The following is a 20,582-nucleotide window of genomic DNA, read 5'->3' as shown; positions in this document are numbered from 1 at the left end:
CACTCTGTAGACCAGGCTGGCCTCGAACTCAGCGATCCACCTGTCTCTGCTTCCTCAGTGCTGGGATTAAAGGAGGTGCCACCAACGCTGGGCTTTTTTATTTATCCTATTTATACACCTAGGCCGCAGCCTCCCTCCATTGTCCCTCTCCTCCAGTTAATTTCCAATTTGACAGTAAAGTTAGCTCATAATTCCCTGACTACAAAACTGATTTCTTTAAAAATTATTTGTATTTCATGTGTTTTCATGTTTTGTCTGCATGTATGTAAGTGTGAAGGTATCCCCTGAAACAGGAGTTATAGACAGTTGTGAGCTGCCATTTGAGTACTGGTACTGGGAATTGAAAACCTGGGTCCTCTGGAAGAGCAGCCAGTGCTTTAAACCGCTGAACCATCTCTCCAGACCCCCAAAACTGATTTTCAAAAATGTGATTTTTAAAGATAGATTATTTAGGAGCCCAGGCTGGCCTGGGACTCGGTATGTAGTCAAGAATGACTTTAAACTTCTCAACCTCCCCGTCTCTACGTTCCAAGGGCAGGGTATACAGGTGTGTGTACCTCGGAGGTCTTAAAACACTGATGCTGGGGGCTGGAGAGATGGCTCAGCGGTTAAGAGCATTGCCTGCTCTTCCAAAGGTCCTGATTTCAATTCCCAGCAACCACATGGTGGCTCACAACCATCTGTAAAGGGGTCTGGCGCCCTCTTCTGGCCTTCAGTCATACAGACAGAATATTGTACACATAATAAATTAATTAAAAAACACTGATGCTAGGTGATGTTGGCTCATGCCTTTAATCCCAGTATCCGGGAGGCAGAGGCTGGCAGAGCTCCGAGTTCGAGGACAACCAGAACTCTTAAACAGAGACACCCAGTGTGGAAAAACCACCAAACAAACAAACACTGATTAGCGGCATCAAGGAGGCTCTGGGGCTAAAAGCATTGCCACCAAGCCTGACGACCACAGTTCAATCCCTGGGGCTCACGCGGCCGACAACGGGACTTCCGAAGGAGTCCTCCGATACCGGCGGGCACGCTCTACCACGCTCCCACCTCCCTGTCCATACACGAATTAAAAAAGAAAATTCTTAATAAGTTGAATCGGCGAGTGCGAGCAGCAGCAATCATGACCGCCACCTTATCGATCACCAAGATTAGAAAAAGAAACCACTCGGGTCACGGCCCTCGGCTCACTTTTAGGGCAGCCGGCTTTAACCGAGTATCTCCGAGCGGCTGACCCGAAGTGCCGCGCTAGCCCCCACGGTTGACTTCCGGGTCTCGTTGTTAACCATTTCCTGTTTTGTAACGGTGCATGATGGGATAAAGAGTCGGCTTTCCCGGAGTCGGCTGCGAGCGTCGGGCCGACCTAGAACTCCATTTCCCGTGATACCTAGCAGCGGCCGCTTAACCCAGGAGCGGGAGGCCGGTTCCGGTTGCATCAGCGTGGGCTCCGGGCGAGATGAGGCTGTTCGTGAGCGAGGGCTCCCCGGGGAGCCTGCCGGTGCTGGCTGCGGCCGCGAGGGCCCGGGGCCGAGCGGAGCTGCTCATCAGCCCCGTAGGCCCCGAAGGTACTCGAGTTGCTACTGTGGGCGGAGGGTGTGGGGAGCGTGCATCTCAGTTGTCTGCCAAACCCCAGTGCCAGTCCCCCAATCACTCTGCAGTACTTTTGGTCACTCCATTCCCCTTCCTTTCCTTGATCTCTCTTTCAAAGTTACTTAATTGTCCTCACTAGACTCTTCCCTTGGTTTTAGCCTAGTTGATCCTGCCTCACTCCGCTGCCTTCTTAAACCTTCCTTCCCACCTGTCATGCAACTCCCTCCAGCGCGTTCACGCATGATAACCTCCAACCACCCCTTTGTCCTCTCGTTTTTTTTCGGGAACCCCACCCTCCTCTTCTAGGACATCAGTGCAGACACATGCACATCCGGCCCTTTGAATTTTACCTCTTCTTATTCCCAGCCAGTTTTGGGGCGACTTTTTACGCGTTCTCTTGTCGCATCGTCTCAGTTCTCAGTGCTGCTCTGGCACTGTGATCGCAGGTCAGTGCAGGCTCTGGCTGAAGCGCTCACTGCTCGTATCCACTGCCTCCTCTGTGTTGGCTCCACCTGTTGTTTCCAGCTGGCAGTCTCCACTGAACACTTGCTGGCCTCTCCAAACTCCAGACCCACCCCCCTTTTAATGTTGCTATGGAAACTGCGTCTCCCTCCCGCCCCGTCCAGTGTAAAATTGTCAGATAATTTCTTTTCTTACCCCTGTTCATTCATTTTCCTCTGTCTCAAGAGTGTGTGGTGCCGTTCCTGACCCGGCCTAAGGTCCCTGTCTTGCAGCTGGATAGTGGCAACTACCTCTTCTCCACCAGTGCAATCTGTCGGTCAGTATTGGTTCTTGGTGTGGGGAGGTGGCTGGATCATAGCCGACTTCACTGACCTTTTTGTGCCCTTATTTGGAAATACTTTCTCAGAGGGTTCATACATGAACTACACAAAAGGAACCCTTCAGTTTTAACTTGTGTTCTCTCCGTGGGCAGATACTTTTTTCTGTTATCTGGCTGGGAACAAGATGACCTTACCAACCAGTGGCTGGAGTGGGAAGCCACGGAGCTGCAGGTAGGATTCATGCACCAGGGAGGGCAGGCTGCCTTTCTTTTGTACGAACATCCTGACCCATGTTCCCTGTGTTGTAGCCAGTTTTGTCTGCTGCCCTGCACTGTTTAGTGGTTCAAGGCAAGAAAGGGGAAGAGGTGCTTGGCCCGCTTCGGAGAGCCCTGACTCATATTGATCACAGCTTGAGTCGCCAGCCCTGTCCTTTCCTGGCTGGGGTGAGTTGGTCTTGATATGTGGTTTGTGGAAGCCTGACGGTGTAGGACTTAAAGGGAAGACGGTATTCAGACCCCCATGACCAATTATTAGCATTATAACCATGACACATCACTTAACTCTTTAATTAATCCTTACCGTTTTTTCCAAACAAGGTTTCTTTGTGTATCCCTGGCTGTCCCAGATGGAATTTGATCTGTAGATCAGGCTGACCTGGAACTCAGAGACTCTGCCTGTCTTGCCTCCCAAGCGCTGGGATTAAAGACTTGCTCAACTTGACTTTTTTACTTCACTTGTAAAATGGAAGTAATTCCGTTTCCTTATGTAGAGTTACTGTGAGGGCAGTTTCATCTCACCTAGTACTCGGCCGTGGATGGTAAACACTGGATGTGGTGGCACAGACCTGTACTCCTAGCCCTGGGGGGTAGAAGCAGGAGGGTCAGAAGTTCAGAGTCATCCTTGGCTACATAGGTTCAAGACCTGCTAGAACTATGTGAGACCTTATGTAATTAAATAAACCAGTTATAAAGGTACATTTCTTTAATTCCAGCACTTGATATAAAGCTGGATGTGGTGGCTCGTGCCCTTAATTCCAGCACTTTGAGGCAAAGGCAGGCAGATCTCTGCAAGTAAGTGCAAGGTCAGCCTAGTCTACATGTCCATGTTTCAAAAAATAAAACCACACATTTTCGCGATTACCAGTGGAAATACATGAGTGCTTCAACTGTGTACTTTCTCTTTTTCCTCTTTCTCCAACTAGGACACAGAATCTGTGGCTGACATTGTTTTGTGGGGAGCGCTGTATCCATTACTGCAGGACCCAGCATACCTCCCTGGTGAGAATTGGTTTTTTGTTTGTTTGTTTGTTTGTTTTCAGACTGGGTTTCTCTGTAGCTTTGGAGCCTGTCCTAGAAATCTCTTGTAGACCAGGCTGCCCTCGAACTCACAGAGATCCACCAGCCTCTGCCTCCTGAGTACTGGGATTAAAAGCATGCGCCACCACCACCCGGCCCTGGTGAGAATTGTACAAGTCACATCATCCCAACCCCAGGCGCTTGGTGCAGGGCTCTAGAACAGTCAGGTACTGAGTATTCACTTTAAGGTACAGTTTAGAATGTGGCCAAGGGCGCTGGGGAAGGCGCCTAGAGAAACTTCCAAAGGAGAGGAGCTCTACTCCTGCCTGCCCAATCTTGATCCTGTTCTCCCTTTTTTGCTATACCTACAGAGGAATTGGGTGCCCTCCAAAGCTGGTTCCAGACCCTGAGCACCCAGGAGCCATGTCAGCGAGCTGCAGAGACTGTGCTGAAGCAGCAGGGCGTCCTGGCTCTGAGACCCTACCTCCAGAAACAGCCCCAGCCCCGCCCTCCTGAGGGGAGGGCTGTCAGCAATGAGCCTGAGGTTTGAAACAGGGCAGGGGCTCCCAGAGCCTTAGGGCCTGGGGTAGGAGGTGGCTAGGAGGCAGACATTGATTGTGGCCACCTTTAGTAGTTAGAGAGCAAAGAAGTGAGGTTTCCTACCTTGGTGGCCCCTCATGGCTCTGTTCACTCATAGGAGGAGGAGCTGGCTACCCTGTCTGAGGAAGACATTGCCATGGCTGTGACCGCTTGGGAAAAGGGTCTGGGAAGCTTGCCCCCACTTCAGCCCCAGCAGCACCCAGTGTGAGTAGACATCGAAAATGGGGCTTGGGGTCATAGCTGGAAATCGTTGTGGGGTGACAGCAGCCCCCTCTTTGCTCATGGAATGTCGATCCCAGTAGTCTGACCGCAAACTTTATTGTGTAGAATATGACACTGAACTCTTTATTTTATCCCAAGTGCTGGAACAATGGAAGTGAATCAAGCTAGGTCTCTCTTAGAAAGTGCTACTGCCGGGTGGTGGTGGTGCACGCCTTTAATCCCCGTGCTCAGGAAGCAGAGGCAGGCGGATCTCTTGTAAGTTTGAGGCCTGTTTGGTCTACAGAGCAAGTTCTAGGACAAGCTTCAAAACTCCAGAGACCCTGCCATGATTAAACAAACAAACAAAAAGTGTTCCTAGATGAGGGAGCAGCGGGATGGCTTGGTGGGTGAAGCACTTTTCGCACAACCTTGATGACCGGAGTTCAACTCCAGAACTCACAGAAAGGTGGAAGGAGAAATGGATTTTACACAGTTGTTCTCTGACCTCCCAGAACTCACAGAAAGGTGGAAGGAGAAATGGATTTTACACAGTTGTTCTCTGACCTCCCAGAACTCACAGAAAGGTGGAAGGAGAAATGGATTTTACACAGTTGTTCTCTGACCTCCCAGAACTCACAGAAAGGTGGAAGGAGGAATGGATTTTACACAGTTGTTCTCTGACCTCCAGATGTGTGCCGTGATGTTCCTGCCCTACTCAAAAATAGTGGTTTTTGCTTTTTTGTGTCTTTTTTTTCTTTCAAACGTATCTGTTTTCTGTGTCTGACTGTTTTGACTGTATGTATGCCACATGCATGGTTCCTATGGAGGTCAGAAGAGGGCATCTGATATCTTGGAACTGCAGTTAGAGATGGTTCTGAGCCACAGTGTCGGTGCTGGGAACACTCTTAACCCCTCACCTATCTCTCTACTCCTCATCCCCCTTTGAGACTGGCCTGGGACTCACAGTGTGGACCACACTGGTCTGGAACTCACAGAGCTCTGTGTCCGCCTCCAAGTGCTAGTGTTAAAGATGTGTGCCACCATGTCTGCCAAGATATAAACATTTTTACATGTTTGTACTGGCTAACGTGTTTAAATGCCTAAACAGAAGAGAAGTCAGTTAGCATTGGCCTAAACTGTAATCCCAGCTACTTGGGAGACGGAGGTAGGAGGAGACAGCTTGGGCAACTTAGTTAGACCTTGTCCTAAAAGGTAAGACGAGGGCTGGGAGCCTCATGTGGTATATCTTATGCAGGTTAGTCCTAGCAGGCAAGGGAACCAGGAGGTTAGGCCAGCCTTTGCTCTATGTGACTCTATAGTTAAGAAAACATCCACTAATCAAACAGAAAGGTCCAAGGTTAGACCTTCCAGTACTGGTTAGCTTCTTGGGAACAGAGAATGACAGGCAGACACATCCCAGGGAAGTTTGCGCCCGAGAATAAGCTAAGGTCATGAGAATGGAAGGAGCTGTTGGAATGGGCATGTGCAGTACCCAAGCAGGGCAGGAAGCTTGCTGGCTGAGCAGGGCCTTATGAGCAGCTCTAGGATGATAGTTCTGTGGATCCCTGTAGGAAGGACTGACCTGAGGCACTAGGTTTAGTCTGTCAGTGTTCTGCGCACTGCGCTTTTGTGATACTGCATCTCCGCTGCGGACTAGTCTCTTCTTTTTCATCAGGTTGCCTGTGGCTGGAGAAAGGAATGTGCTCATCACAAGCGCCCTCCCTTACGTCAACAATGTCCCCCATCTTGGAAACATCATTGGCTGTGTGCTCAGTGCTGATGTCTTTGCAAGGTGGAGCCAGTTGCTGGAGGAGAGTTCTCTAGAGGGAGGGGTGGGTCCTAAGGGAATAGGATGGAGGGCACTGGAGGAACGCCCATAACCACCGTGTCTCCTTCTAGGTACTCTCGTCTCCGCCAGTGGAACACCCTCTATCTGTGTGGTACAGATGAGTATGGTACGGCAACGGAGACCAAGGCTATGGAAGAGGGGCTAACCCCACAGCAAATCTGTGACAAGTACCACGCCCTCCACGCCAACATCTACCGCTGGTTTAATATCTCATTCGATACTTTTGGTCGCACCACCACTCCACAGCAGACCAAGTAGGTTCCTGATCGTGAGGCAGAGCAGCCTGAGAGCTGAGACTAGGGGTAGTGAGAAGACCTCGGAGACAGGCCCAGGGTGGCAGACTAGGGACCACTCAGAGCAACCCCAAGGACAAACGTGAAGGACTGAGCTGGTTGTGGTCAACCCTCCTGAGCTTGGGTTTCCAGCGTTGCCCGGGACTGTACCCTGGGTGGTTTTCAGGCCTCAAGAAGGTCCCATGTTTACAGAACCCAGACTGGGGCCTAAAAGAACACCCAGGAAGGGAAGAGAAAGGACTTCCTTGCTGTCCATCTAGTGCTTTCCTTCCCTTGGCTGCCTAGAAGTCTTTTTAAGACAGGGTCTCACTGTGTAGCCCAAGCAGGTCGCAAATTGTGGCTGTCCTCTTGCCTTAGATTTGCAAAGGTTGGGATTATAGGTGTTTGCTACCAAGTCCAATTTTGGGTCTTTAAAATGATCCCTGTCTCCCCAGGCGGTGATGGTGCACACCTTTAGTCCCAGCACTCAGGAGGCAGAGGCAGGCAGATGTCTGTGAGTTTGAGGCCAGCCTGGTCTACAGAGCTAGTTCCAGGACAGGCTCCAAACTGACAGAAAAATTCTGTCTCGGGGTGGGGGGGACACAACCCAAAAACCCAGTCCTTGCCTAAGTATATTTATAGCACTTAAATCCATTCTTCCTCTGCCTGGTAAAGTCCTCACGGAAGCTGCGGACAGATGGATAGTTGATGGTGCTGAGAAGGAAGACTAAACTGGGGGTGGTTACCGCTTGTAATCACAGCATTGAGAGGAGGAGGCAGAGGATCAGGTTTAGTATGGTGGTCAGTGTTGGCTGTGTGAGACCTGCCTCAAAACCGAATGAAACCAAAACTACGGGCAGTTGGAGAATCATGAGAGCCTCTGGGCTCGTCCAGTAGGCTCTCATTAGGAATAGGTGGCCTTCGTCCTGGGAGGCCTTCTGCCTGATGAGTTTGGGTCTCTGGTTAGAGCAGCAAAGGAAGGCGGGTTGGAGGGTGGCAGTCCACACTCCTGGCTCTTTCTCATCCCTTACTGTCCTGGCTAGAATCACCCAGGACATCTTCCAGAGGCTGCTGACCCGGGGGTTTGTGCTGCAAGACACTGTGGAGCAGCTGCGCTGTGAGCAGTGTGCACGGTTCCTGGCTGACCGCTTTGTGGAGGGTGTGTGTCCCTTCTGTGGCTATGAAGAGGCCCGAGGTGACCAGTGCGACAAGTGTGGCAAGCTCATCAATGCCATTGAACTCAAGGTAAGAGGAAGATCTCAAGGGAGCCCAGAGGAAACACCTGTTAATCTCTTGAGCAAACAGGGAAAGGATACTCGGTTTTGTTCTTCTGTGGGGGCTGTGGGCTCTGATGGGCAGGCTCCATCTCACTGTGCCATTGCAGCTCTGGGCTCTGATGGGCACACCAACTATTAAAGGACACTGTCCATTCACAATTTTTATTTATTTTGAATCAGGGTTTCACTTTGTAGTCTGGCTGGCATGGGACTTTCATTATATATTATACTGGTCTGGAACTCACTGAGCTCCACCTGCTTCTGCCTTCCAAGTACTGGCATTAAAAAAGTGTGTGCCACCATGCCTGGCTTGGGTTTTAATATTTAGTACCTAAGGTCCTATGCTAATTCCTATATGGGCAGTTAATCTGTGGTTGCGTGGTGCTAGAACATAGGCAGGTTGGCTTTAGCTTAAGGTTAATTTAGATCAGTGCTAATTTAGATGATTCTTTTTTTTCTCTTTTTGAGACAGGGTTTCTCTATGTAGCTCTGGCTGTCTTAGAACTCTGTGTAGTCCAGGCTGGCCTCCAGGAATGCACCTGCTTTTGGCTCACAAGTGCTGGGATTAAAGGCATGCATCACCACACCTGGAAGATTATTCTTTTTTTCATAAATACTTTTGATGTCCAGTCTGAGTTGCTCGTTTGTTGATTTACTTATTTAATATATGTTTTTGAGTCCTTCTAATAGGCCAATTACAGACTGGGAATGAAGGAATGGACAGGACAGGCTTTTATCTCGCATGGGGACACTGAGGAAGTTTAGACATTACTCTAGTTGAGTGGGTTGCTGCTGTGTGGAAAACTGATGGGCCAAACCAAAGAGGAGTGAGGAGAAAGCTCTGGAAGCTCAAATGCAAAAAGATGATGTTAGATTAGTTTCTATTAGGTCACTAGTACAGAGAAATGGGGGAGATAATAGCTTTGGGGTATGTCTTAGAGGACGAGTGCTGGGGAGTCAGATAAGGGTGACTTGAGGTTCTTGGCTTGTGTTGGAGGTGTAGCTCAGTGGTAGGATACTTGGCCAGCGTGAGTGAGAGCCTGGTTTTGAGCCCTAGTAACACGTAAGGGAAGATGGGGACTTGGGTAGATGGTGGTGCCATCTGTGACACAGGCAAGATTAAGAGAATGAGGTGCAGAGCTGAATGCAGCAGTACTGTTTGCTTTCGCTAAGCTGAGGTGCCTATAGAGGTCTTAAAAAGCAGTTGGAATAGATGTGGGCTTCAGAAGAGAGATCGTGAGACCCTTACTGTGTCTCATCTTCAGAACCTCAGATCAGGGTTGGCAGGATGGTTGAGCAGGTAAAAGCATTTTCTGCCGAGCCTGGCAACCCAGAACCTATATGGTGGGAAGGAAAACTGTCCTCTGATCTCCATGGGCTCACACTCACACACAAGATAAATACATCAAAACAGAGCAGCCCCCCTTAGATCAGTCGTGCAGGGTGGCACACACCTGCAGTTTCAGCCCTCAGAAGACGGATACAAGGCGATCTGGAGTTTGAGGTCAGCCTTTGAGAGACCCTGTCTCAAAAACAACAATAAAGAGCTGGGTATGCCTTCAGTCCAAGCCCTCGTGGGGCAGGGGCTGGTAAGTCTCTGGACGTAGACCAGATGCAGCCAGTCTACATACTGAGAGCCACGGCTCGCACTCACTAGCGTCATTTCCCAGTGTCTGTGGTCATCTTCTACTGCAGAATTAAGTACTTCTTGCTATTTGGCTTTATAAAGGCCCATGCTTGTGCCCCAGGTATGCCTCCTTTCCTTTCCTGGTTGTGACCTGGGCGAGGAGCTGTGTGTCTTGCTCATTTTCTCTTGCACAGCTGAGTGCAGTGCATTGCTCTGCAGCTGCCCTTGGCTGAGAACACTCATTGCTCTGGGGAGTGAGAGCAGAGACCAGAGTGGCTGCGGTGTGCAGACACCATCCCTCCGTGCCCCTCAGCTTGCCTGCACAGTTCCCCTCACCCCACCTGGATTACTTCTCTTTACAGAAACCTCAGTGCAAAGTCTGCCGGTCGTGCCCTGTGGTGAGGTCCTCTCGGCACCTGTTTCTGGACTTACCTAAGGTGAGTCAGTCTTTCCCTCAGTCTGCTCTTGAGGAGTCTTCAGCCTCCTCTCCCTGCCTCAGCTACTCTCAGGTGGTTTTGTTTGTTCTAATTTTAGGTGTGTGCCACCATGCCCAGCTTTTTAATTTAGTTTAGTTCTTTTGTTGTTCCTCTTTTGTATGTATGCTGTATGTGTAGATGCCCATAGAGGGCATCAGATCTCCTGAAGCTGGAGTTAGTTCAGCAGTGAACCACCCAGTGTGGTGCTGGGAACTGAACTTGGGTCCTCTGAAGAGTATTTTTATTTCTAGTTAACATTTTCTCGGGGCTGGAGAGATGGCTCAGGGGTTAAGAGCACCGATTGTTCTTCCAAAGGTCCTGAGTTCGATTCCCAGCGGCCACATGGTGGCTCACAACCACCTGTGGTAAGATCTGGTGCCCTCTTCTGGCCTGCAGGGACACAAGCAGGCAGAACATTGTATACATAATAAATAAATATTAAAAAAAAAAAACATTTTCTACAGCTGGGGAACAGAGGTTGTGGAGTTCAAGTCGCTGTGTTTAGCAACTGGTATTGGGGAAAATGACAGCGACTGAATGTGGTACCGCATGCTGCCAGTCACTAAGGCGAAACAGGAGATCAGAAAGTACTAAGCTAGCAGATTATTGTGATGAGACAGACTGTTTTCCCAGCAGGGTGCCATTACAGCTCAGGAGGGACTTAGACTCTTGCTATTTAGCTGCAGATGATCTTGAACTTGGATCCTCCTCCCTCTACCTTCCAAGTACTGGGTTACAGACAGACATACAACCAGGTCTAGCTGTGCTTTTCATATTCTAAGTTAAAAAAAATACTTTTTTTTTTTTTTTTTTTTGGTTTTTCGAGACAGGGTTTCTCTGTGGTTTTGGAGCCTGTCCTGGAACTAGCTCTTGTAGACCAGGCTGGTCTCGAACTCACAGAATACTTTATTTTTTATGTTTTTTTTTCAAGACAGGGTCTCACTGTGTCACTACACTAAAGTCATGCCCCACTACACCTGGCTAATATTCTAAATTTTTTAATTAATTAATTATGTATGCAGTGTTCTGCTTTCATGTATGCTGAACACCAGGAGAGGGCACCAGATCTCATTACAGATTGTTATGAGTCACCCTGGGGTTGCTGGAAATTGAACTCAGGACCTCTGGAAGAGCAGCCAGTGCTCTTAACCACTGAGCCATCTCTCGAACCCCCATATTCTAATTTTTTTGTTGTTTTGTTTTGTTTTGGTTTTTCGAGACAGAGTTTCTCTGTAGCTTTGGAGCCTGTCCTGGAAGTTGCTCTGTAGACCAGGCTGGCCTTGAACTCACAGAGATCCACCTGCCTCTGCCTCCCAAGTGCTGGTATTAAAGGTGTGCACCACCGCCGCCCAGCTAATATTTTTCTTTTTTAAAAATGTTTTTATTGCCGGGCGGTGGTGGCACACGCCTTTAATCCCAGCACTCGGGAGGCAGAGGCAGGTGGATCTCTGTGAGTTCTAGGCCAGCCTGGTCTACAAGAGCTAGTTCCAGGACAGGAACCAAAAGCTACGGAGAAACCCTGTCTCGGAAAAAAAAAAAAAAAAAAAAAAGTTTTTATTTTATGTGTGTGGGAGTTTGGCTGCGTGTGTGCCTGTGCAGCACATGTTTTGTGGTTCTCAATATGTGGGGTGCGGCCCCTTTAAGGGGGCCGACCAGTCCTTTTACAGGGTGGCTGAACCATCTCATATCCTGCATACCAGGTCTTTACATTACAATTCATAACAGTAGCAAAATCACATTTGTGAATTATGATGTAGCAACGAAATAATTTTATTGTTGGGGGTCACCACAACATGAGGAACTGTATTAAAGGTCACAGCATTAGAAAGGTTGAGAGCCACTGCCTTAGAGAAACTGAAATGGAATTAGATGGTTATAAGCTGCCATGTGGATCCTGGGGGCCAAAGCCAAGTCCTCTGCAAAAGCAGTAAGTATAGTTAATCACTGAGCATCTCTCCAGCCCCCAACCTCATTGTCTTGATGGTCTTGTAATACTTCATTGTGTAGATACACTTCAAACACCATATTTAGTTATCTAAACTGCGGGGGTTAATTTTCTTTAATGTTTCAACTTTCTTTAAAAATTAAAAACATGATTACATCATTTCCCCCTTCCCTTTCCTCCCTTCAACTTCTCCCTCTCAAGTCTGTGGCTTCTTCTTTGTTTTTGATACATACATACACATATATATGTATATATATAATATATATAATGTATATATATTACATAAACATACGACCCGTTGAGTCCATTTAGTTTTGCTTGTATGTAATATGATTTCAGAACTGACCATTTGGGAATTAATGTTTTTACAACATTGAGTCATTTTGGAGGTTACGTATTTGTAATCCCAACAGTAGAAAGCAAGTAGAAGAATTAGGATTTCAAGTCCAACTTTACCTACATATTTGAAACTAGATTAGTGAGATCCTTTCTTGAAAAAACACAAAATGTTTGGAGAGATGGTTCACTGGGTAAAGACACCTGCCACCTGTCCCTGATACCACATACTAGAAGAAAAGAACCGACTGACTCTGGCTCCACATGTTAGCTTGTGCATCTATGCTTGTACACACACACACACACACACACACACACACACAATGAAATACAGAAAGATGCTGGGCATGGTAGTGTACACCTATAACCCATCACTTGGTAGGTATATGCTGGAGGGTTGTGTGTTTGTGGCCAGTGTAGGGGACAGATTGAGTTCAAGACCAGGCTAAATAATAAGACTTTGTCCCAAAACATCCAAGGACTTGGTACTGGAAAGACATCTTAGCCTTTAAGAACACTGACTGGCCGTGGGGTGGTGGTGGAGCACACCTTTAATCCCAGCACTTAAGAGTCAGAGGCAGGTGGATCTCTGTGAGTTCAAGGCCAGCCTGGTCTACAAGAGCTAGTTCCAGGACAGGCTCTAAGGTTATAGAGAAACCCTGTCTCGAAAGAACACTGACTGGGGGTTGGAGAGATGGCTCAGAGGTTAAGAGCACTGGCTGCTCTTCCAGAAGTCCTGAGTTCAACTCCCAGCAGCAATATGGTGACTCACAACCATCTGTAATTCAACCTGGTTCCCTCTTCTGGCCTATAGACAGAACAATGTATACATAATAAATAAATAAATTCAGAAGAAAAAAAAGAACACTGACTGTTCTTCCAGAGGACCAGCATCTACATTGTAGTTCACTGACCTGTAACTTCAGGCCCAGGGGATCTAAGATCCTATCGTGGCTTCTCTAAGCCATGTGTACACATGATAACATGGACATACCTTCAAGCAGAGTTCCCATATTCATAGAAAAGAAACTTAAAAAAGAAAACCAATAAAAATCATAAAATCTTGAAATAATCTATCTCAGTGTAGAGTATGTGCCTGTCATTCCCTAGTTCCTGACCTTCAGCCCAGTTCTCTCCCCTCTGCTTCCTGAGCAACTGCGTGAAGAAAACACATACCACTGGACTGTTTAATTTCAATGTAGTTTTGTGTTCTCAGACAATATGTATACATCTATAGACTTAAATGAATCATTTTGTCAAATAAATTTGTTAATTTCCTAGATGTCCCTGAAGTCATGCATTTAGTTATATTACCAGCTATTCTACAACATCGGCACTCACGCCCCATGTCTGAGATAGTCCTGTTGCCCCGTTTTTGTCTTAGCTTGAAAAGCGTCTGGAGGACTGGCTGGGGAAGACCTTGCCTGGCAGTGACTGGACACCCAACGCCCGGTTTATTATTCGTTCTTGGCTTCGAGATGGCCTCAAGCCACGATGCATAACCAGAGACCTCAAATGGGGAACCCCTGTGCCTTTGGAAGGTTTCGAGGACAAGGTAAATACGCCTCATCCTTTAGTCATGACCTAAGATGCTCAGCCTCGGCTGGTACTGTTGACCTCACATGGGGAACTTCGAAAGTTCCTGTGCCTTTGGAAGGTTTTTGGACAAGGTAAATACCCCTCATCCTTTAGTCATGACCTAAGATGCTCAGCCTCGGCTGATGCTGTTGACTTTGGTTCATTCTTGTTGGTTTCCCTCCAGGTATTTTATGTCTGGTTTGATGCCACTATTGGCTACCTGTCCATCACAGCCAACTACACAGACCAGTGGGAGAGATGGTGGAAAAATCCAGAACAAGTAAGCAGGCCTTAGCCTGTCTGTGGGGACAGGGTGTGGAAGAGGGTGGGAAGTTGCAGGCAGTCTCCTCCAATGTATTCTCCTAGGTGGACCTTTACCAGTTCATGGCCAAAGACAATGTTCCCTTCCATGGCTTAGTCTTCCCGTGCTCAGCCCTAGGCACTGAGGACAACTACACCTTAGTCAAGAACCTCATTGCCACAGGTGAGTTCCCTGGCAGAGGACGAGGAGGGTGCTAGGGAAGAGCCTGAGTGGGACTGGGGTCTCAGGGTAGGTCTTGAGATGAAATAGGAAGTAATTAAAGCATGAGGATTCACCCAAAAGAGGGAAAACAGAACTTGAAAGCAAAGATATAAAGCTAAAACTATTATAAACAAAGAGAAAAAAAAAAAGGCCAGAACGGGAGCATGGAACTCTATGCCCTTGTCAGGTCTTCAAGAGAGGTGTTTTTGGACACTCAGCATTGAGAAAAAGGGGAAGTGGCGGTGAGGGAGGGAAGGGTGTGATTTGAATCCTTCTGTTTTGTCCAGAGTACCTGAATTATGAGGATGGGAAATTCTCTAAGAGCCGGGGGGTAGGAGTGTTTGGAGACATGGCCCAGGATACAGGGATCCCTGCTGACATCTGGCGCTTCTATCTGCTCTACATTCGGCCGGAGGGCCAGGACAGTGCCTTCTCCTGGACAGACATGATGATTAAAAACAATTCTGAGCTGCTGAACAACTTGGGCAACTTCATCAACAGGTAGGAAGGATCCGGTGGAGAGGTGCACACTAACGGGCAGCTGATAGAAAGGCAGTGGGGAAAGCTGGTCCTGTGGGTTAGGATGGCTGCCGTGCCAGCATATGCTGACCTGTATTCTTGAGGCAAGCTAGCTGGAGGTAGGTGCCTTGGCAGAGTTGGTCAGGAAGTGAATCTTTGTGAGTTATATTGTGTTTGTCAAATTCAGAGCTCTGAATTTCATCCTCTACACACAAGCTTGCAGATATGCACATACCCCCCCCCCCCCCATGACTTGAGACTCTTCAGAGTTCTGGACCTTTAACTGGGCCCTTAAACACATTTAGCAGTCTTCATTAGATTATCTGTTAGCTTATAACACACTTCAATTTGGTAATTCTAGATATTTACTTCTAAAAATATATAATTGCTTAACTCATTTCTTTATTGAATCACATTTTTTTTTTCAAGACAGGGTTTCTCTGTGTAACAGTCTTAGCTGTCCTAGAACTCACTCTGTAGACCCTTTGCCAGCCTCTGCCTCCTGAGTGTGTGCGTCACCTACCTGACTCCAGAATCACATTCTTAGGAGAGGGAGAGGAAAATGTAAGATTTAAGCTTTACTTCGAGTTTGAGAGCCCAGGGATGCCACAAGAAAGAAGTGTTTTGGTTTTGGACATGTATGCATTATTTGTGTGTTGGGTGCTATTGACACACTGCAGTGAACACCATTGTGCAACCTGAGTCAGTTCTTCCTCCACCGTGTTGACTCCAGGGATTGAACTCAGGTCATTGGGCTTGGTTGGCAGCCTTTCTCTGCTGAGCCATCTGCCTGAGCATGAAGAGGTATGGAAGTGGGATGATGTTTCCCTAAGGAACTGGGCAGTAACTCTGTCTTTTCTCTCCCCCACCTCAAGAGCTGGCATGTTTGTGTCTAAGTTTTTTGGGGGTTGTGTGCCTGAGATGGTGCTTATGCACGATGACAAACGCCTGCTGGCTCACATCTCTTGGGAGCTCCAGCACTATCACCAGCTGCTGGAAAAGGTTCGGTAAGTAACTTGCAACAGTCACACAGTCACAACCACTGCTGAGGTTGACAGTCCCATGTACTTGCCACCTCTCTTCCCAGGATCCGGGATGCCTTGCGCAGTATCCTTACCATATCTCGACATGGCAACCAATACATTCAAGTGAACGAGCCCTGGAAACGGATTAAAGGAGATGAGGTGGACAGGTGTGTTCAGGAGCTATGGCTGGCTAAAGGAATTAAGTGACATGCTGTGTCTTCTTGGTGACTTTCTCTCTTTTTCCTCAGGCAGCGGGCAGGCACGGTGACAGGTGTGGCAGTGAACATAGCAGCCTTGTTATCTGTCATGCTGCAGCCTTACATGCCCACAGTGAGCGCCACCATCCAGACCCAGCTCCAGCTTCCCCTCCCAGCCTGCCGCATCCTTGTCACCAACTTCATCTGTACCTTACCAGCAGGTCACCGGATAGGCACGGTAGGTCTCCTTAATGTTAGCAGAGCTGGCCAATTCAAATTCTTGTTTTTATGGGGCTGCCTTTGGGGTGAGGTCAGAGACCTAACTGTCCCTGGCTTTGAGGTGTGGGGGTTCTGCAGCTGTTCTCAGAATCCCTCTGCAATTCTGAACTTGGGCTTCTCATAGAAGGTTCTTGTATCGGCTTGTGAGTACAGTGCTATCCATATATCCTTACTGCTGTTCATGGCAGAAGCCAGGAAAGTGGCACGGTATAGAAACGGTTGAAGATGACCATGGCGAGCTGATCTCTTCGCCATTTCCTGACACTAACCCTGTCTCCTCTGTATTATCATCCACTTTCCACTCCACTGAAGCGCTGGCCCTTCACGGGGGACTGCTGCCTTCTGTGAACCCTTGAAGCTGTCGGGCATCTGCCCAGTGTAAAACATCTGCGATCGCTAAGTGTCAGGAAGGGTGGGGCAGTGGAGGGTATCAGTGACTGATTCTGACGTGTCTCCACAGGTCAGTCCTTTGTTCCAGAAACTGGAAAATGACCAGATTGAAAATCTGAGGCAGCGCTTTGGAGGGGGCCAGGTGAGCAAGCTGGACTGTGCCCTCCCCGGGCAGGCACAGCATAATCCCCACCCCAGGCCGTCCTCTGGCCTCTCCTCCCACCTTTGGCCTGGCTCCACCATAATCTCCCCAGGCCACCTTCACTCCTCACCTCCCGCCTTTGGCCTCCTTCACTCCTCACCTCCCGCCTTTGGCCTCCTTCACTCCTCACCTCCCACCTTTGGCCTCCTTCACTCCTCACCTCCCGCCTTTGGCCACCTTCACTCCTCACCTCCCGCCTTTGGCCACCTTCACTCCTCACCTCCCACCTTTGGCCACCTTCACTCCTCACCTCCCACCTTTGGCCTCGCTGCCTCCTCACTTGAGTTTTCCTTTCCTGTCTTAGCTAGAAGAGTCCTCGGAGATAAAGGTAACCATTTCCTCTGAGCTGTTAGTCAAACTGGACGTCAGAGGAAGTTATAGCAGCAAGTAATAAATCTCCTCTCTTCTCCAGGCTAAAGCACCCCCCAAGTCAGCAGTTGCGGAGGCGGTTCCAACAGCCGGGCCTCAGCAGATACAGATGCTGATGGATGAAGTGACCAAACAGGTATGGAGCTTATGACCTGAGCAGGGCTGGAGGTGACCAATCCTGCAGGTCCTCCCTGGCCTCACCTCCCATCCCTCTCTTAGGGCAACATTGTCCGAGAACTGAAAGCACAAAAGGCAGACAAGAACCAGGTTGCCGCAGAAGTGACTAAGCTCTTGGATCTAAAGAAACAGTTGGCTTTGGCTGAGGGGAAACCCATTGAAACTCCTAAAGGCAAGAAGAAAAAGTGAGATGACGTGTTGTTAGAAAGTCCCTTTACTGGGTATGGACAGTAGTAAAGAATGTACAATATCTACATATACACAGGCTGAGACCCTTTGTTCTTCTGACTCGGGCCACATCCAATTGTTCATGCTTGGTGCAGATTTACCATGCGGTCGATCAGAGCCCGGCGAGTGACCTCTACCTCCCTGGTCAGGCGCTCGATTTCCCGCTTGAGCCGCTCATTCTCTTCAGCCAGCTGGGCCACTTTCCTCTCATTCTCCTGTTCTCTCTCTTTCATGCGTTGCTTCCCACCCCGGGCTGGGCACTGACCACTCTGTTTCCGTTTCCTAGTTCTTCCTTGATCTTCCTCTTCCTCCTGAGCCATAGAGCTCTGACTGGAATCTGGAGAGCGAGGACTCTGGGAGGAGCTTGTGATCTCTGCTGGTCCTGGCTCCTCAGTCAGCCAAGCTAGGGATGTGGGGTCAAGAGTAGTGAAGGTTTTTGACTCCTCCTTTATGGAAGTAAAGAAAGGGAGATGGATATTAATTGCGGAGAGGCATACATACTCCCCAGTTCTGTGGATCTTTTGAAAGAGGCCAGACTCAAACTCACTAAACTTAGGCTGGCCATTGAAGCAAGCCTCTCGCCTCCACTTGGCAAGTGCCAGGATTACAGGTGTGCACTGCCCTTCCTGCCCATCTCCAGACCAGCATTCACACTCACCTCTTCGTTCCCAGCGGATGAGATATAAGGACCCCCATTTTCATCTGAGGACAGCACCTCCTGCAGATCCTCGTACCAGGCTTCCAGCTCCCAGCTGGACACTGTGTCCAAGGTGAAAGGCAGGGACTCAGCTGCCATGCCTGTGGTTGGACTGGGTTCTAGAAAAGGACATACAGGGTAAAGGTTCCACTTTCCACGGTTGGTAAACTCATGCCTGTTTTAACACTTAGGATTTAAAATTTACTAATTTTGTGGGTCAGTTAGGGGCCTGGGCTGTCAATCATTGAAAGCCACATTGGCAGGGGGTGGGGATGGAAAGCCATAGCCTACAAGTTCTCTGACCTCCACATGAATACCATTGCATACACACGGGCACACAATATAAATGAATGTAGGAACCGGGAAACGGCCGAGTACCTGTCACCAACAAAGCCTAATAATCGAGGAGGTTTGATTCTACCAAGTCATCTAGTACAGGAAAGAACTGACTCCCAAAAGCTGTCCAGCCCTTCTCATGCACACCATGGCCAGCACCCCCACAACACAAAAATAAATGTAATTAAAAAACAAAACACAGGGCTGGAGAGATGGCTCAGTGGTTGAGAGCACTGGCTGCTCTTCCAGAGGACCTGGGTTCCATTCTCAGCACCCACACGGTGGCTCACAACTGTCTCTAATGGGATCTGATAGCCTCTTGGCATAAAGGTGTACATGCAGATAGAGCACTAATATCCAAAACTAAAACCGCCAGGCCGTGGTGTTTAATCCCAGCACTCAGAAAGCAGAGGTAGCAGGATCTCTGCGTTTGAGTCTACAGAATAAGTCACAGAACAGCCAGGGCTACACAGAGAAACCCGGTCTTAAAAAACCAAAATAATTAAAAAAAAAAACCAAAAATCAATAAACATAAAATATCGTGTAGTAACCTTTCTATTATTTTGTTTCTATAAAGTTTTATGTGTACGCATGTGGTCACATGAGTGCAGTGTCGGGGGTGGGGGGAGGCACTGGATCTGGAGCTGGAGTTCAGCTGTGAGCCACCTGATGGGGATACTGGAAACCCAGCTTGGGCCACTGGAAAAGCAAGTGTGCTTAACTGATGAGTTTTCTCCCCAGCCTCTATTTCCATTTTTCTTGTTTGTTTGTTTTGGTTTTTCATTATTTTTTTTGTTGTGCTGGGAACTGAAGCAGGCCTCTTATATATGCAGATCTAACAAACTACCAGGACTGAAGAAAACATGCAGCACATTTTGTGTGTCGTCTTGGAGATCAGTCAAACCTAGTATCTCACACACAAATACCGAACCATACCCCAGTCCAGCCTGAACACACTTCAGGTCTGTTCGTTTACCTTACTGTCTATATCTATGTGTGTGTGAGTGCCTGCATGTATGTGTGCTGTGTGCCTGCTGCACATGGAGGCCAGAACAGGGAATGGGTTCCCTGGCAAGTAGACTCAGATGGTTTTTTTTTTTGTTTTTTTTTTTTGTTTTTCGAGATAGGGTTTCTCTGTGGCTTTGGAGCCTGTCCTGGAACTAGCTCTATAGACCAGGCTGGTCTCGAACTCATAGAGATCCGCCTACCTCTGCCTCCCGAGTGCTGGGATTAAAGGCGTGCGCCACCATCGCCCGGCTGACTCAGATGGTTTTAAATTGCCATGTGTGATCTGGGAGCTGAACCCAGGTCCTCTGCAAGAACAGCAAGTGCTCTTAACCACTGAGCCATTTCTCCAACTCCTAAGAACATACTTTTTATTGAGATATAGGGTCTAACTATAGCCAGCTCAGGCTGGCCTTGAACTCATGATCCTCTTGCCTCTGCCTCTCAAGTTCTGAGGTTACAGGTATAAGGCATTACGCTTGGCTATGCATATATATTCTTACAGGATTCGAGTAAAAGCATTTAACTCACTTGGGAACACCGCTGGTGAATTCCAGGGATAATGACTAAGCCACTTGTGTCCCTTTCTCATGCGTGGGGAAGCTTGAGCAAAAGGTCCTTGGGGTTTTGATGTGGAATACTCCCTTAATATGCTATGTATGTATGTATTATGTTTTATTAACATTGGTTAATAAAGAAGCTAATTTGGCCTATAGCCAGGCAGAATATAGCTAGGTGGGAAATCCAAGCAGAGGTACAGGGAGAAAGAAGGTGGAGTCAGGGAGACACCAGCAGCTGCTGGGGAAG

The 20,582-nt window shown here is 48.3% G+C and overlaps 2 protein-coding genes across 4 annotated transcripts in view; one reads left to right on the top strand and one right to left on the bottom strand.

The window, feature by feature from the left end:
* The first annotated feature begins 1,370 nt into the window (after positions 1-1,370).
* On the top strand, positions 1,371-17,761 carry Mars1 (methionyl-tRNA synthetase 1). 2 transcript variants are annotated; one of them, XM_041663729.1, is made up of 22 exons: positions 1,371-1,565; positions 2,278-2,368; positions 2,525-2,603; positions 2,681-2,815; positions 3,574-3,649; positions 4,039-4,211; positions 4,365-4,471; positions 6,144-6,260; positions 6,368-6,571; positions 7,633-7,834; positions 9,856-9,930; positions 13,635-13,805; positions 14,013-14,108; positions 14,195-14,312; positions 14,639-14,852; positions 15,746-15,877; positions 15,958-16,062; positions 16,144-16,330; positions 16,832-16,903; positions 17,268-17,291; positions 17,376-17,468; positions 17,552-17,761. In XM_041663729.1, the coding sequence occupies exons 1-22, from the start codon at positions 1,457-1,459 to the stop codon at positions 17,696-17,698; spliced, it is 2,727 nt and encodes a 908-aa protein (XP_041519663.1). In that variant the 5' UTR covers positions 1,371-1,456; the 3' UTR covers positions 17,699-17,761. The 2 variants fall into 2 exon arrangements, with proteins under 2 accessions (XP_041519663.1, XP_041519668.1); XM_041663734.1 differs by lacking the exon at positions 17,268-17,291.
* The window catches only part of Ddit3 (DNA damage inducible transcript 3), a 7,024-nt gene continuing 4,147 nt past the window's right edge, over positions 17,706-20,582 (bottom strand). For both annotated transcript variants that reach the window (XM_041663778.1, XM_041663771.1), the window contains 2 exons: positions 18,396-18,553; positions 17,706-18,183 (listed from right to left, as the gene is read on the bottom strand). In XM_041663778.1, the coding sequence (XP_041519712.1) occupies positions 17,818-18,183; positions 18,396-18,533 (504 nt within the window). In that variant the 5' untranslated portion in view covers positions 18,534-18,553 and the 3' untranslated portion in view covers positions 17,706-17,817. The remainder of the gene's footprint in view (positions 18,184-18,395; positions 18,554-20,582) is intronic.

The sequence above is a fragment of the Microtus oregoni genome, unplaced genomic scaffold (genome assembly GCF_018167655.1).
Source record: "Microtus oregoni isolate MIOR12 unplaced genomic scaffold, Mior012 000001F_ref0000356, whole genome shotgun sequence".
Taxonomy (NCBI): domain Eukaryota; kingdom Metazoa; phylum Chordata; class Mammalia; order Rodentia; family Cricetidae; genus Microtus; species Microtus oregoni.
Note: the sequence above shows the minus strand (reverse complement) of the source record. Positions and strands in the feature narration are given on the sequence as shown.